Source organism: Crocuta crocuta, unplaced genomic scaffold, assembly GCF_008692635.1.
Source record: "Crocuta crocuta isolate KB4526 unplaced genomic scaffold, BGI_CrCroc_1.0 scaffold791, whole genome shotgun sequence".
Taxonomy (NCBI): domain Eukaryota; kingdom Metazoa; phylum Chordata; class Mammalia; order Carnivora; family Hyaenidae; genus Crocuta; species Crocuta crocuta.
The window spans coordinates 974075-986400 of record NW_027532408.1 but is presented as its reverse complement, the minus strand read 5'-3'; the positions used below and the strand labels follow the sequence as shown (position 1 = coordinate 986400).

The window sequence follows — 12326 nt, the reverse complement described above, 5'->3', positions numbered from 1 at the left end:
TGTTGGCCGCGGTGGGGGCGGTGGCCGCGGTGCCCGGAAGTGCGGCTGACGTGTCCCGGCCGCGCTCGGAATTGTGGGCGACTCGGCTAATGGCGTCGGCGAGTCTGGAGGGCTTGGGGAGCTAGCGCAGAAGCTTTTTGCCAGGTTGGCTGGTGACGAACTGTGTGGCCGGACCCCGCGGCAGCGGAAGGGACCTGCCCGCCTTGTGGGCTCCTCGGCGAGAGCCGGTGGAGCCTAGCGGGGCGGGGCGACCGGGGAGGGGGGCGCCTCGGAGAGCAGTCGCGAGAGTTGCGAGGAGGCTGCGGGGGGCGCTCGGGTACGCTGTGGGTTCGTAGTCCAGGCCGGGCCGAGCCCCGCGGAGCCCAGGAGGCGGGCTGAGAAAGGGCCGGAGGCGCTCGGAGGGAGCTGCCGGTCGCCTGAAGGAGCTGCCAGTGCTGGAGTTCGTTTGCGCCGCTCAAATTGGCTTGTAGTTTGGTGGATCATGTCCGGCACCCACAGCCCCGAGGCAGTGAAGAAGCTGCTGGAGAACATGCAGAGCGATTTACGGGCCTTGTCCCTGGAATGCAAGAAGAAATTCCCACCTGTCAAAGAGGTAAGCTTTGGGCGACTTCGGGAGAAGGCACGGTGAGCATGTCTGGTCCTCTTAGATCCAGTCCTTCGCTCCCAAACTCCTGTCCTGTCTGATTTTAATGTGGCCCCCACCTTTCCAGATTTGCTGTCGGTGGGTTGTTCCACAAGCGCCCTTTATAGTTTCCTTCGGAGACGTCTGGGGAGCTTTGATTGTCTCTACTGTCCCCCGGGTTCAGGAATGAAGTTCGCGGAGGGACCCGATGCAGAGAGTTCAGCCCAGTGTATCTTACCCTCTTCTTTCCTGGCCTTTTTCAAACTTGAAACTGGCCAAGCCAGAATCGAAAAACTTAACATTTGTTACTTCTAAAACTAGTGTTCATCGTCGGGGTGAAATCTGTGCTCCTCACGTTTATAGTGTGTATAGCTCAAAGGGAAGTAGCTTTCCTTGTTGTCTCGTGTCGCGCAGCTTGACTGTCAGTGCCACGAAGTATTAATATTCAGCCACTTAACTTGGGACAAATAGTGAAGACCCACAAAAATCATGTTAAGCCTTGTTATTAGCAATACTTTAGTGGGAAGTTTGGGTTTAAAGTCAAATCCAATGCACCTTGCAATACATTAGTACATATTAACCCCTTTGAGCTTCAGTTTTCTTTCCTGTGTACATAACGATAAAGGGTGGACGTATTAGGTTATGAAGGTAAAGTCGTCAGAGCAAAAAGGGTATTATTAAAGAGGCTCCAGTTAATAATATATATGAATTAAATTCTCCATGTATTTCCTAAATTGAAAATTTTGACATTTAGTCACTATTCAGTTTTTTCTCTTAAGATGCCATTTTATTTCTCTTATTAAACGTTTTAAAAATGCTTCCCAATTTCCTTTCTCATGTCTGAAATAAGATATTTCAGTGAAATATTTGTAAAAGCAGTTATTTTCACTTTTATATATGTAGTTTAACATACCAGTAATTTTATACTATTTAGCATTCACTAGAAGTTTAGTAAGGGTTTTGGGATGTTTTCATATTAATTTAAATGTTTTGCCTATATAAAGGTTTTGTAATTAAAACTTAATAAAGTTTGCATTTTAGGGTTCCAAGGAATCTTAACTTTTTTGTAAGTGCTTTTGGTTTCATCAGTTTTCAACATGCTCGATCTAGTATTTCTCTAATAAAGTAAGCAAATATTACCCAATAATGGAAACCTGATGTGCTGCTTTTGGAAAGATGACTTTTTGTCATGTATTTTATTTCAGATACTCAATAGCTTGTGATATCAATTTTCATTTTCTCTGTGTCATTTTCTGTTGAAAGTTATAAGTAATTTTAAAGAATTAAACAGTTTTAAAGAATTTTAAAGAATTAGGCTGTTCTAATTGTAAGAGAAATTCTTTGTAATAAAAGAATTTTAAAGAATTAGGCTGTTCATTTATAATATTAATAATTTATAGAACTGACTGTTCCCATCTCTTATAATTTATATATAAACCGGATTCCTCTATATTACACATAAAGGCCTTTGTGGACTTGCTTGAGAATTTAATTGCCATTTATGACATTATTTCTTTTAGAAAATGCATTCAGAATTCCAAACAGGTAACTTACAGAGTCCTAGAACTCAGTCCATTTAATCTAGGAACTTTAAATAAAGCTCATTAGCTCTTTTACTTGGACATTGGCCAAAGAAGTTTTTAGTTTTTTAGTTTTTAGTTTTATTTATTTTGGGGATGAGGAGAGGATGGTACTTGGCAGACCTTAAGGAAAAGACTTTTTTTTTTTTTTGACGTTTGTTTATTTTTGAGAGAGCGTGAGCAAGGGGAGGTGCAGAGAGGGAGACACAGAATCCGAAGCAGGCTCCAGGCTCAGAACTCCCAGCACAGAGCCCAACGTGGGGCTTGAAACCATAAACAGAGAGATCATAACTTGAGCTGAAGTCAGATGCTTAACCTACTGAGCCACCCCAGGCGCCCCAAGGCAGAGCCTTTCTAAGTGTACGAAGTTTTTCATCTGTATACTAGTTTGCTAGGTAACACTCTCCCAATATCTTCACAGTTATTATTTGAAAAATACTTCTTCTGAACTTCTTTTTATTTATTTGTTTAAAAAAATTTTTTAAATATTTATTTTTGAGAGAGAGAAAGAGACAGAGTGTGAGTTGGGGAGGGGCAGAGAGAGGGAGACACAGAATCCAAAGCAGGCTTGAGGGACTGGAACTGTCGAACTGTGAGATTATGACCTGAGCTGAAGTCGGATGCCCAACTGGTTGAGCCATCCAGGTGCCCCACTTCTGAACTTCTTATAAGGGTACTTAAGAACTTACAGAGGTAATTGTATATGTGCTTTGGAAGGGAGGTCTCCTTCTCCAGTACCTTTTTTAAAATTTTTAATGTTTATTTATTTTTGAGAGAGAGAGAGAGAGAGTGCAAGTGGAGAGAGGGGCAGACACTGAATCCAAAGCAGGCTCCGAGCTCTGGGCTGACAACAGCAAGCCTGATGCGGGGCTCGAACCCATGAACTGTTAGATCATAACCTGAGCCAAAGTCGGACACTTAACTTACTGAGCCACCTAGGCGCCCCTCCAGTACTTTTTAAACAAGGTAGAATGAAGTGATGCCATCTATATTTATTTAGTGTTTAAGTTTCTAGTAATTCCTCCTTTTTTGATCATGGTTGCTTACAGAAGTAAAGAGTATTGATAAAGGATAGTGCCTTATTTATTGATACTTCTTTGGATTTTCTACATGTTTTTTTTTTTTAACTTGTTTTCATTTATAAATCTATCCTTTGTATATTAAATTGTTTTAATACCAGCTATAATTTCACTGTCATTTTATAATAAAAGCAGTCATGAAATAAGAGCAATACATTCCTTCCCCTTTTTTCCCTGCTTATGTTTCTTAGTCTTTAAATATAAATCTTCATGTTTCAGCAGTGTAACTTTTTTAGCACAAGTGTGCTAGCTAATTTGTTCTGGAATACTTGCATGAAAAATTTTTTCTTTGCCTTAAAAATTACTTTAATGCTTTGTAAAATTGCTTCTATGTAAGTGAAATTCACTGCCTTCAGAGGCAGTAATCTCTGAGGCTTTATATTTATGTATTTAATGAATAAAACATTTTGGTCATTTTCTGTTTGCAGGCATTATTCTGGAAACAAATGAGAGGGATCTAACTGAGTTTGGAAGTATGTCAGTTTGTAATTCTTGAGTTGAGTCTTATAGGATGAACAGAAGCTAGCCAATAGAAGAAGGGGGGTGGTCATTCTAGGCAGAGGAAATAGCTCATGTTTGTATTGCATGTTAAATACATTTCATGCTGAAGGTAATTGGGAGCCATTAAAGCTTTTTAAGAGAAGGAATAATATCAAATTCATATTTAGTAACATTTCCATAACAGTATTGATGGAAAGAAGGAATTAGAGGGGACTAAGATTGAGGCAAAGAGTAAATTTTAAAGAGTGATGATTGCCTTTGTTGAGGTAGCAGTAGAGGTAAATGGGAGATTGCTTGCATTGTGGTAGTCATGTGTGAAAGAGACAATATGGATTAAAAAGAGACTTAGCAGGTTAAATGATCAGGGCATAGTGACCTTTATATAACGTAGAGAAAGAAATCTATGATGCCTCCCATGTTCTGGCTTGGGAAACTGGGTAGATCACTAAGAGAAGGAGTGTAAGAGGAGGTGATGTTTTGGGGCAAAGTGAGTAGTCACGAATATAATAAGTGTGCTTTATGTGTGACATCAAGTCGAACTGACCAGTAGGTATTTGAAAATGATGGTTTGGGCTTAAGGAGATGGTCTAGAATTTCAGATTTAGGAGTATCAGTTTATATATGATAGTAGAAACCATAAGAGTAGATAGGATGGGTCTGGAACAGTGTATAGAATGAGAGTATCAGGGCCAAAGAAGGAACTTTGGGAAACATCAGCAAGAAAGGGAAAGAGGCATCTCACTGTCTAAGGTTAAGGATATGGGAGAGAAAGGGAATACATGGTAGAGCAAGGTCCCTGAGAAGCTGGAGTTTCAAGGGCATAAGTAAATGAACTGGCTTTGAATGTGAGAAGGAACATATTTTCTTCTGACAGAGGAAAGGAAAAAAAAAAGAGTTTGAATGTGATCAATTTGAAGAGGGGACATTGTAGAGAGTTAGGAAGTTGTAGAGAGTTTGGCCTATGGCCTCTGTTCTTAGTAAGGTAGCAAACAAGCTTATTGCTGGGAACAATTAGTGATGAAAGGAGTGGGGGTAGAAAGTTTGAGGGGAGCAGTGGATCGCTTTGGAGAAGTGGAGGAAAAATTAACTTGGGACACTAAAGAGTCTTGGCAGGAAAAGTAGTTGAAATGATGATAGATTGTGAGATCTGTGTTGTAATTCTAAAGAAGGAAATCCATAAAACTTTGATTGGAAGAAGATGGAAGGGTTAAGGGACTAGCAGCACCGATTTAATCAAAGAGCAGTGGAGCTGAGTAGGAGAGCTAGAAGGACAGGGATTGGCAAGGTAAGGGGATATTGGATTTCAGATTGCCAAGTCATGCTGCACTAGAGAATGATGAAGTCCAGGGACTGGGTGGTACAAGAGGAAGTGAATGAAGATCATTTGAGTTGAGGTGGAATGGATTTTCTCTCTCTTTTTTAGTGAGATGGAATCAGTAAGGGTGTAAGTAATAAAAAAGTGCAAGTAGTCATCCCACATAGTGTACTTTGTTTCCCCTTGTGTATTTGGGCTTGACAGAACTTGGTTGGGAGGGAGGGGTTTTTGCCTTAAAAAGCAGAAGTTCTTGTGGTAGAGTTCCTCAGTGCCCAGTGTTTTTATGTATTAGTTTGCTGAAAGAGATGCCTTTTATTAACCATGACAAGAGTCTCCCTTTAACCAGCTATTTGGGGATTGAGGACCAAGTCCACTTGGCTCTTCTGGTAGGGAGAAGATCTCATTTTCAGGACCTTGTGAGAGTGAAAAATGAGGACTGGATAATGTTTATTACATGCTCAGGTGGGAACTGTTTTGGTTTAGTATTTTATACAGTATGTTGTTGTTGTTGTTTTTCTGTTGACATTGGTTGGACAAATTTACTCATGACACAACCAATTGTGTTCTTTCTCTCATAAGCATAATAGAATAAGTTGATGTTTTATATAATGAAATAAGTTAATTTTCATAAGTTATTAAAAATGCCAACACCAGCCACATAAATAATGACAAGTATGGTAAGGAGTGAGAAGTCATTTTGGTAAAGACTACTTTCCTATATAATGCAGTTTTAGATAATTGTGTTAGATGTGCAAGTGTCCTTTGACCTTTATTTAGATGTTACTTCAAGAATATAGAAGTGTAACTTTTTCACTAGGACTTTGAGGAAAATTTTGCTAGATTATTACAGAATTCTAAGAGCATTTTACAGTGAGATTTCTTTAAAAAGGTTGTGGTTATTCTATAACATTTATTATACACTTCTGAAAGTGCCATAACCAGTGAAATTTATTGTTAAAATATAAAGCATAATAGTTTATTTTTTTACTAAGTTTTTGACCATTTTTACTTTTGTGAAGAAAATGAATGAACAAAGATCAGTGGAAACATATTTTAGTCAAATGTATTGATTATTTGCTTAGCAATGTGCTTTGGTGATATAGAAGAAAAAAGGACATTGATCTGGCTCATAAACCAAAAAGGAAGACATATTCTAAAAATGGAATGATTTTTCTTTTTTCTCTTATGTAAGCATAGCTTATTTTCAGTCATGTGCAAAACACTAGGTTTTACTATCACTGTTATAATTTAATAGAAATTTATTAGTTTCTTAAGTATAAAGCATGGCAGGAAATATAAAAATGAGAGACTGCCTTTATCTTTATGAAGTTAACTCATTGTTGAGTAAAGTATTGTATTTCCATAAGGCTAGAGACTTTGCATCCATTCACTTTATTACTAGATGGTATTTTAATTTTATAGATGAGGAAATTAGGGTTTCTCTTGGCTCAGAAACTTGCACAAGTTAGTAGATCTAGAAAGTGGAAGAACTAGGATGTGGCTCCCTGTGCATCCTTGAACTCCTCTCAGTTATATCATGCTGCAAAATGCCTTCAGAACATACTTACCTTGTTTTTATCATTGTTCCATTTGTCTGCCTTGCTTCATTATTTGTTTCTAGTCATCATTCTTACCATGTTGCCATTCTCTCATTTTGATGTTTGTAGCACTCTACTTTCTCGTTTCTCCCTCTCTTTCAGTATTCCTTCTCCTCATGGTTATGTAGAAGTGTATCCCAAGTTAGGTTTTCAGGCCTCTTCTGCATGCTCATCTCTCATTACTGCCATCTACTTACCCCCTGCTGCTGGCCTTGCCCTGATACTGATGACTCCAAAATCTACTCCGCGGACTCTGCTTGCTTTCCTGAGTGTGCTTTCCTGAGTGTAGACCTGTGTTCCAGCTGTCTGTTAGACACATCCCACCAGAATATCTTTACCATACTTGACATGGGACTTTTTGTCATTGAACTTATTTGCCTCAAAATTTGCCCTTTACCCCTATTTCACTTGTTCTGTTAATGGCGTTTATCACTGTTGCTTACCTTTGTTGCATTTGACTATCTTCTCCCCCTCACCTCTCTTTATTCATTGTCAGCTATTCCTTCCCACTTTGTAGTTTCCTATATCCACTTCTTTTTTCTGTTCTCAGCTTATTGTTTTAGTACCAAATTTCAAATGCTGGGCTGTTAATATGCATTAATGGCACAAAAAGTAAATCATTCTATATGTTGGGGTGCTTGGGTGGCTCAGTCGGTTGAGTGTCTCACTTTGGCTCAGGTCATGATCTCATGGTTTTGAGTTCGAGCCTTTTGTCAGACTTTTTGCTGACAGTTCAGAGCCTGGAACCTGCTTTGAATTCTGTGTCTTCCTTTCTCTCTGCCCCTTGCCTTCTCTCTCTCTCTCTCTCTTTCAAAAATAAATAACCATTAAAAAGAAAAACCATTCTATATGTAACCACTAGCCTGATATATTTAAGCAGATCAGAAACTCTCAGCAGCTACTCTGTACTTACAGGACCCCTTAGTATAGCATTTGAGACCCTCCTTGATCATCCCAACCTTCCATTCTGGCTTCATCATCTTCAGTTTTTCCTCATATGCCTTTGTACCGTAGCCAAGGTGTATTTCCTGCTGTTTATTTTCCAAATATGTCATACTGCTCCCCTCTTCCATGCTTCTGAGGTTCCTTTTGCTGGCCCAGAATCACCTCCTCGTATCATTTTTTTTTTTTAAATAAACATTTATTCATTTTTGAGAGAGCGTGAGCAGGGGACAGAGGATCCAAAGTGGGCTCTGCGCTTACAGCAATGAGCTTGATTTGGGGTTCGAACTCACAGGCCGTGAGATCATGACCTGAGTCTAAGTCAGATGCTCAACCGACTGAGTCACCCAGGCGCCCTACCTTCTGTCTTTTTAAATTAAAATCCTACCTTTCATTTAATCCCACTTTCAATGTTTCTCATCCATTTGTTGCATGAATAAATTAACTTTACAGATAATTTTCTAATTTCTCTCCTTGTTCCCTTCATTCATTTGTTCATGAAATCGTTTCTGAGTACCTACTGTGTGCCATGTACTAGTAGTTGTTAGAGCAAAAACAATTAACTCCTGCCCAGATTTTTAAGCTAATATGTTTTCCTCTCTTTTCTTAACTTTCATTTAAACTTATTTTATAAGTTATTTCCTTGTTACTCTTATATTTTACCTTCTGTTTTGTTATTTTAGGGTTTTGGGGGGGGTCTAAATAGCACCTTTTTAACTTTTTTAAGTTAAAAAGTAACCACTTACTTTAAGAACGGGGATACCATATATATATATATATAGGAATGCCACATATATATTTTTAGCTATCCGCATATAGTCTGCATTTTTAAAGTTTACTTATTTTGAGAGGGAGAAAGAGCACTGGGGAAGGGCAGAGAGAGGGAAAGAGAGACTCCTAAGCAGGTTCTCAGCTTACAGAGCCCAACCTGGGGCTCCATCTCATGAACCTTGAGATTATGACTTGAGCCAAAATCAGTGCCCTGCATTTCAGTCTTTGATGTGTTAAAGAACATTTGTTTGTTTCATAGAAGCCAGGGTTTGGTGGTGGTGGTGGTGGTGGTGGTGGTGGTGGTGATTGTTTGGTTGGGCTTTTTTGTTTGTTTTGGGGCAGATTTTTTTTTTTTTAGAGACAGTGTAAGTGTGCCCATGGGTGGAGCTGGGGAATGGCAGAGAGAGAGTGGGAGAGGGAGAGAGAGAATCTTAAGTAGGCTCCACGTCCAGTGTGGAGCCTAACCTGGGCTCCATGCGACTCTCGTCTCACAACCATGAGATCATGCTTTGAGTGGAAATCAAGAGTCATATGCTTAACTGAGCCACCCAGGTGCCAGATCAGAGGGTTTGAGTTGGATGCCCTGTAGGTATATATCTTTCAGAGTTTGGGGTTATAAACTATATGTTATGAAGAAAATCATATTGATTTCAGTATATTAGTTATTTTATGAGCATATTGTCCTCTAGGGAATGTCCCAGATCCCCTTATTCCCAAGTGTGGACTTCATTTTAGTTTTTTAAATTTTATCTGACATCTAAAATCCTAAGTCTTTAGGCAGCTTTATACCTCCCTGATATCTTATGAGTACATTTTTTGGATCTAAGTTGCTGTTAACTTTAATTTCACATTAATACTTTAGCTCTTGTTTCATATAAGTAAATCATTCATTTGGACCTTTGGTAAATTTGTACTGATTTTGAGGTCTACTTTCATAGATGTGAAAAGTGTATATATATATTTAAAGACAACATAGGAAAAAAACAGCATAGGAGCTTTGATGAAGGGAAGCAATATTAATTATTTTATTATTGTAAAATTGTTATTAGTACAAGTATTAGACATTTGTTAATTCCCTCCCTAGCATCCATTCCCTCTTGCTTCCTTCAGTAGTAGGTGGTACTTGACTTTCATTTCTAAACCTTTGGATTGAGATGAATTAATCTCATTCCTTCCGTCAGGGTACTTTGATTAGTTTAATCCAATTTAAACCCTCCCCACTGCCACCATCCCCACCTTCATTTCTGCTGAAGTTACATAATGCCAGTGAGTGCTCCTGGACAAGGGGTTTCCTCTTTCTAAAAGCTGCTGAAAGAGGCCTTTCTCTACTAGACAGCGTCATATAAAATTGTGAAATGTAGAATGGCTGCAGCTGTTTTTATTGGCAAAATTGGAAGTGGCCTAATAGGGATGAACCTACCCATGGAACAGGACAGAACCAAGAGAATGGCAGAGAAGTGGACCTGTAGCCCTCATGGCCTTGTACATGTCTGGGTCAGAGTTCCTCTGGATTTTTCCCTTCATGTGGCTCCTTTATGCCAGGCACTGTGATAGGCATTAGTAATATGGAGTGACAAATGGAATAGATTTCTAGTCCTGATAGGGCTTATAGCCAGAATGGAGGAACACACATGTAGCTAGGTGAGTGGGATGAAGTGTTAACCGCTACAAGCCATACACAGCCCACAAAGATGAAGAGGCTTTTTGATCCTTGCCAGAGAAATGAATTGATGGAAGAATTTCTTATAGTACCAAAAGCAAGAGAGCCTGCTCTTTAAGCTTACAATTATCTTCATTTTGTGAGCAGTGGTTTAATTTCAGCAGAGCATTATTTGTCATATTAGTGTTAATTTGGTTTGTATATAACTTGTGAATTTGTTGGTTTTATATTTTAAGAGCTATAAAAACAGGAATTTATTCCTAATTTTATTTATACATATTTAAAATTAATCATTAACTGGGTAGGTTCATGAATTTTTTAAAGGAAGTCCTTAAACTTCAGTTTTGAGAAACACTATTAGGGATAGTGAAAAGTTGAGTCAGTGGGTGAATGGAGGGCAAGATTGTAAGTAAGCCCAGAAATCTCTTGGTTTAGGTTGGTAACAAGTGTTTTTTTTTTTTTTTTAATGTTTGTTTATTTTTGAGAAAGACAAAGTGCGAGTTGGAGAGGGTCATAGAGAGAGGGAGACACAATCCAAAGTAGGCTCCAGGCTCCAAGCTGTCAGCACAGAGCCTGATTCAGGGCTCCAACCCATAAGTCAGACACCTAATCGATTGAGCCAGCCAGGAGCCCCAGCAGTTTGAATGAAGGTGCAGAAGTGGGATTTGAAAAGAAAGGGGACAAGATATGTTCACTACATAGCCTTTGTGGCCGATACGATTTGTGGGATGAGAGAGAAACCCCTGATGTCTAGTCAGTGGCTGAATGGATGCTGCTGCTGTTAAGAAAAGTAGGAAATTGTAGAAGAAACAAGTTTTTCTGGGCCTGAAGTGGAAGTGTGTGGAGGGGGTGACAGGATGATGATACCTATTTTGAGTATTTAAGGTGCCCTTTTTTTTTTTTTTACTAATAGTTTATTGTCAAGTTGGTTTCCATATAACACCCAGTGCTCATCCCCACATGTGCCCTCTTCCATGCCCATCTCCCCTCTCCCCCCCCACATCCATCAGTCCTCAGTTTGTTCGCAGCATTCAAGAGTCTCTCATGGTTTGCCTTTCTCCCTCTCCCTCACTATTTCCCCCCTTCTTCTCCCCCATGGTCCTCCGTTAAGTTCCTCGTAATCCTCCTATACGTGCAAACATATGGTATCTGTCCTTCTCTGCCTGACTTATTTCGCTCAGCATAACACCCTCAAGGTCCATCCATGTTGCTACACATGGCCAGATTTCATTGTTTCTCATTGCCATGTAGTATTCCATGGTATAGATAAACCACAGCTTCTTGATCCATTCGTCTGTTGATGGACACTTAGGCTCTTTCCATGTTTTGGCTGTTGTTGAGAGGGCTGCTATGAACATTGGGGTACATGTGCTCCTATGCATCAGCACTCCTGTATCCCTTGGGTAAATTCCTAGCAGTGCTATTGCTGGGTCCTAGGGGAGTTCTATTGTTAATTTTTTGAGGAACCTCCACACTGTTTTCCAGAGGGGCTGCACCAGTTTACATTCCCACAACAGTGTAGGAGGGTGCCCGTTTCTCCACCTCCTCGCCAGCATCTAGAGTCCTCTGATCTGCTTATTTTAGCCACTCTGACCGGCATGAGGTGGTATCTCAGTGTGGTTTTGATTTGTATTTCCCTGATGATTAGCGATGCTGAGCATCATTTCATGTGTCTGTTGGGAATTTAAGGTGCCTTTTAAACATTTAGATTAGTAAGTCCTATAGTTTAGGAGACAGGAATATAATTTGGAAGTCTTCACCATTTAGAAAGTAATTGAAACCATGGAATTATTTTTGCCCAGGAAGAGTTTGTTTATTGAGTGAGAAGTGAGGTCAAAGATACTCTAGACAGTCTTGGAAGAGAGTCCACATTCCCTCTTGTCCCTGTTCTTTTGTGCCACTAGCCTCCATATGCAAAGTCCCTGGTGAAGGTCTATTTGGGTATTCAAAGAATCTTGAAAACAAAAGATTTTTCTTGAGAGAGATTAATTTTAAGAGTAACAAGCATTAAATACTGCAGTGTATTTAAGACTTGTGGTATTTTTCCCAAACTCACAGATTGCTCCCAGGAATAGAGAGAGTAGACTACCCACCTTACCTATGTCATCTCTATCCAGTCCACAGAACTGACATTTTCTTTTTTTTTTTTTGGTCAATTTTCCCTTTTTTTTTTTTTTTTTTAAATATTTTAATCATGAGAACCAATTCAAAAAAAATAACTATGTTTATAATTGAGTAGTTTACCTATGGATATACAA

The 12326-nt window shown here is 39.3% G+C and overlaps 1 protein-coding gene across 2 annotated transcripts in view; it reads left to right on the top strand.

The window, feature by feature from the left end:
- Window positions 1-81: 81 nt before the first annotated feature.
- MON2 (MON2 regulator of endosome-to-Golgi trafficking) overlaps window positions 82-12326 on the top strand; it is a 110245-nt gene continuing 98000 nt past the window's right edge. For both annotated transcript variants that reach the window (XM_077778817.1, XM_077778814.1), the window contains exon 1: window positions 82-592. In XM_077778817.1, coding sequence (XP_077634943.1) covers window positions 482-592 — 111 coding nt within the window. In that variant the 5' untranslated portion in view covers window positions 82-481. The remainder of the gene's footprint in view (window positions 593-12326) is intronic.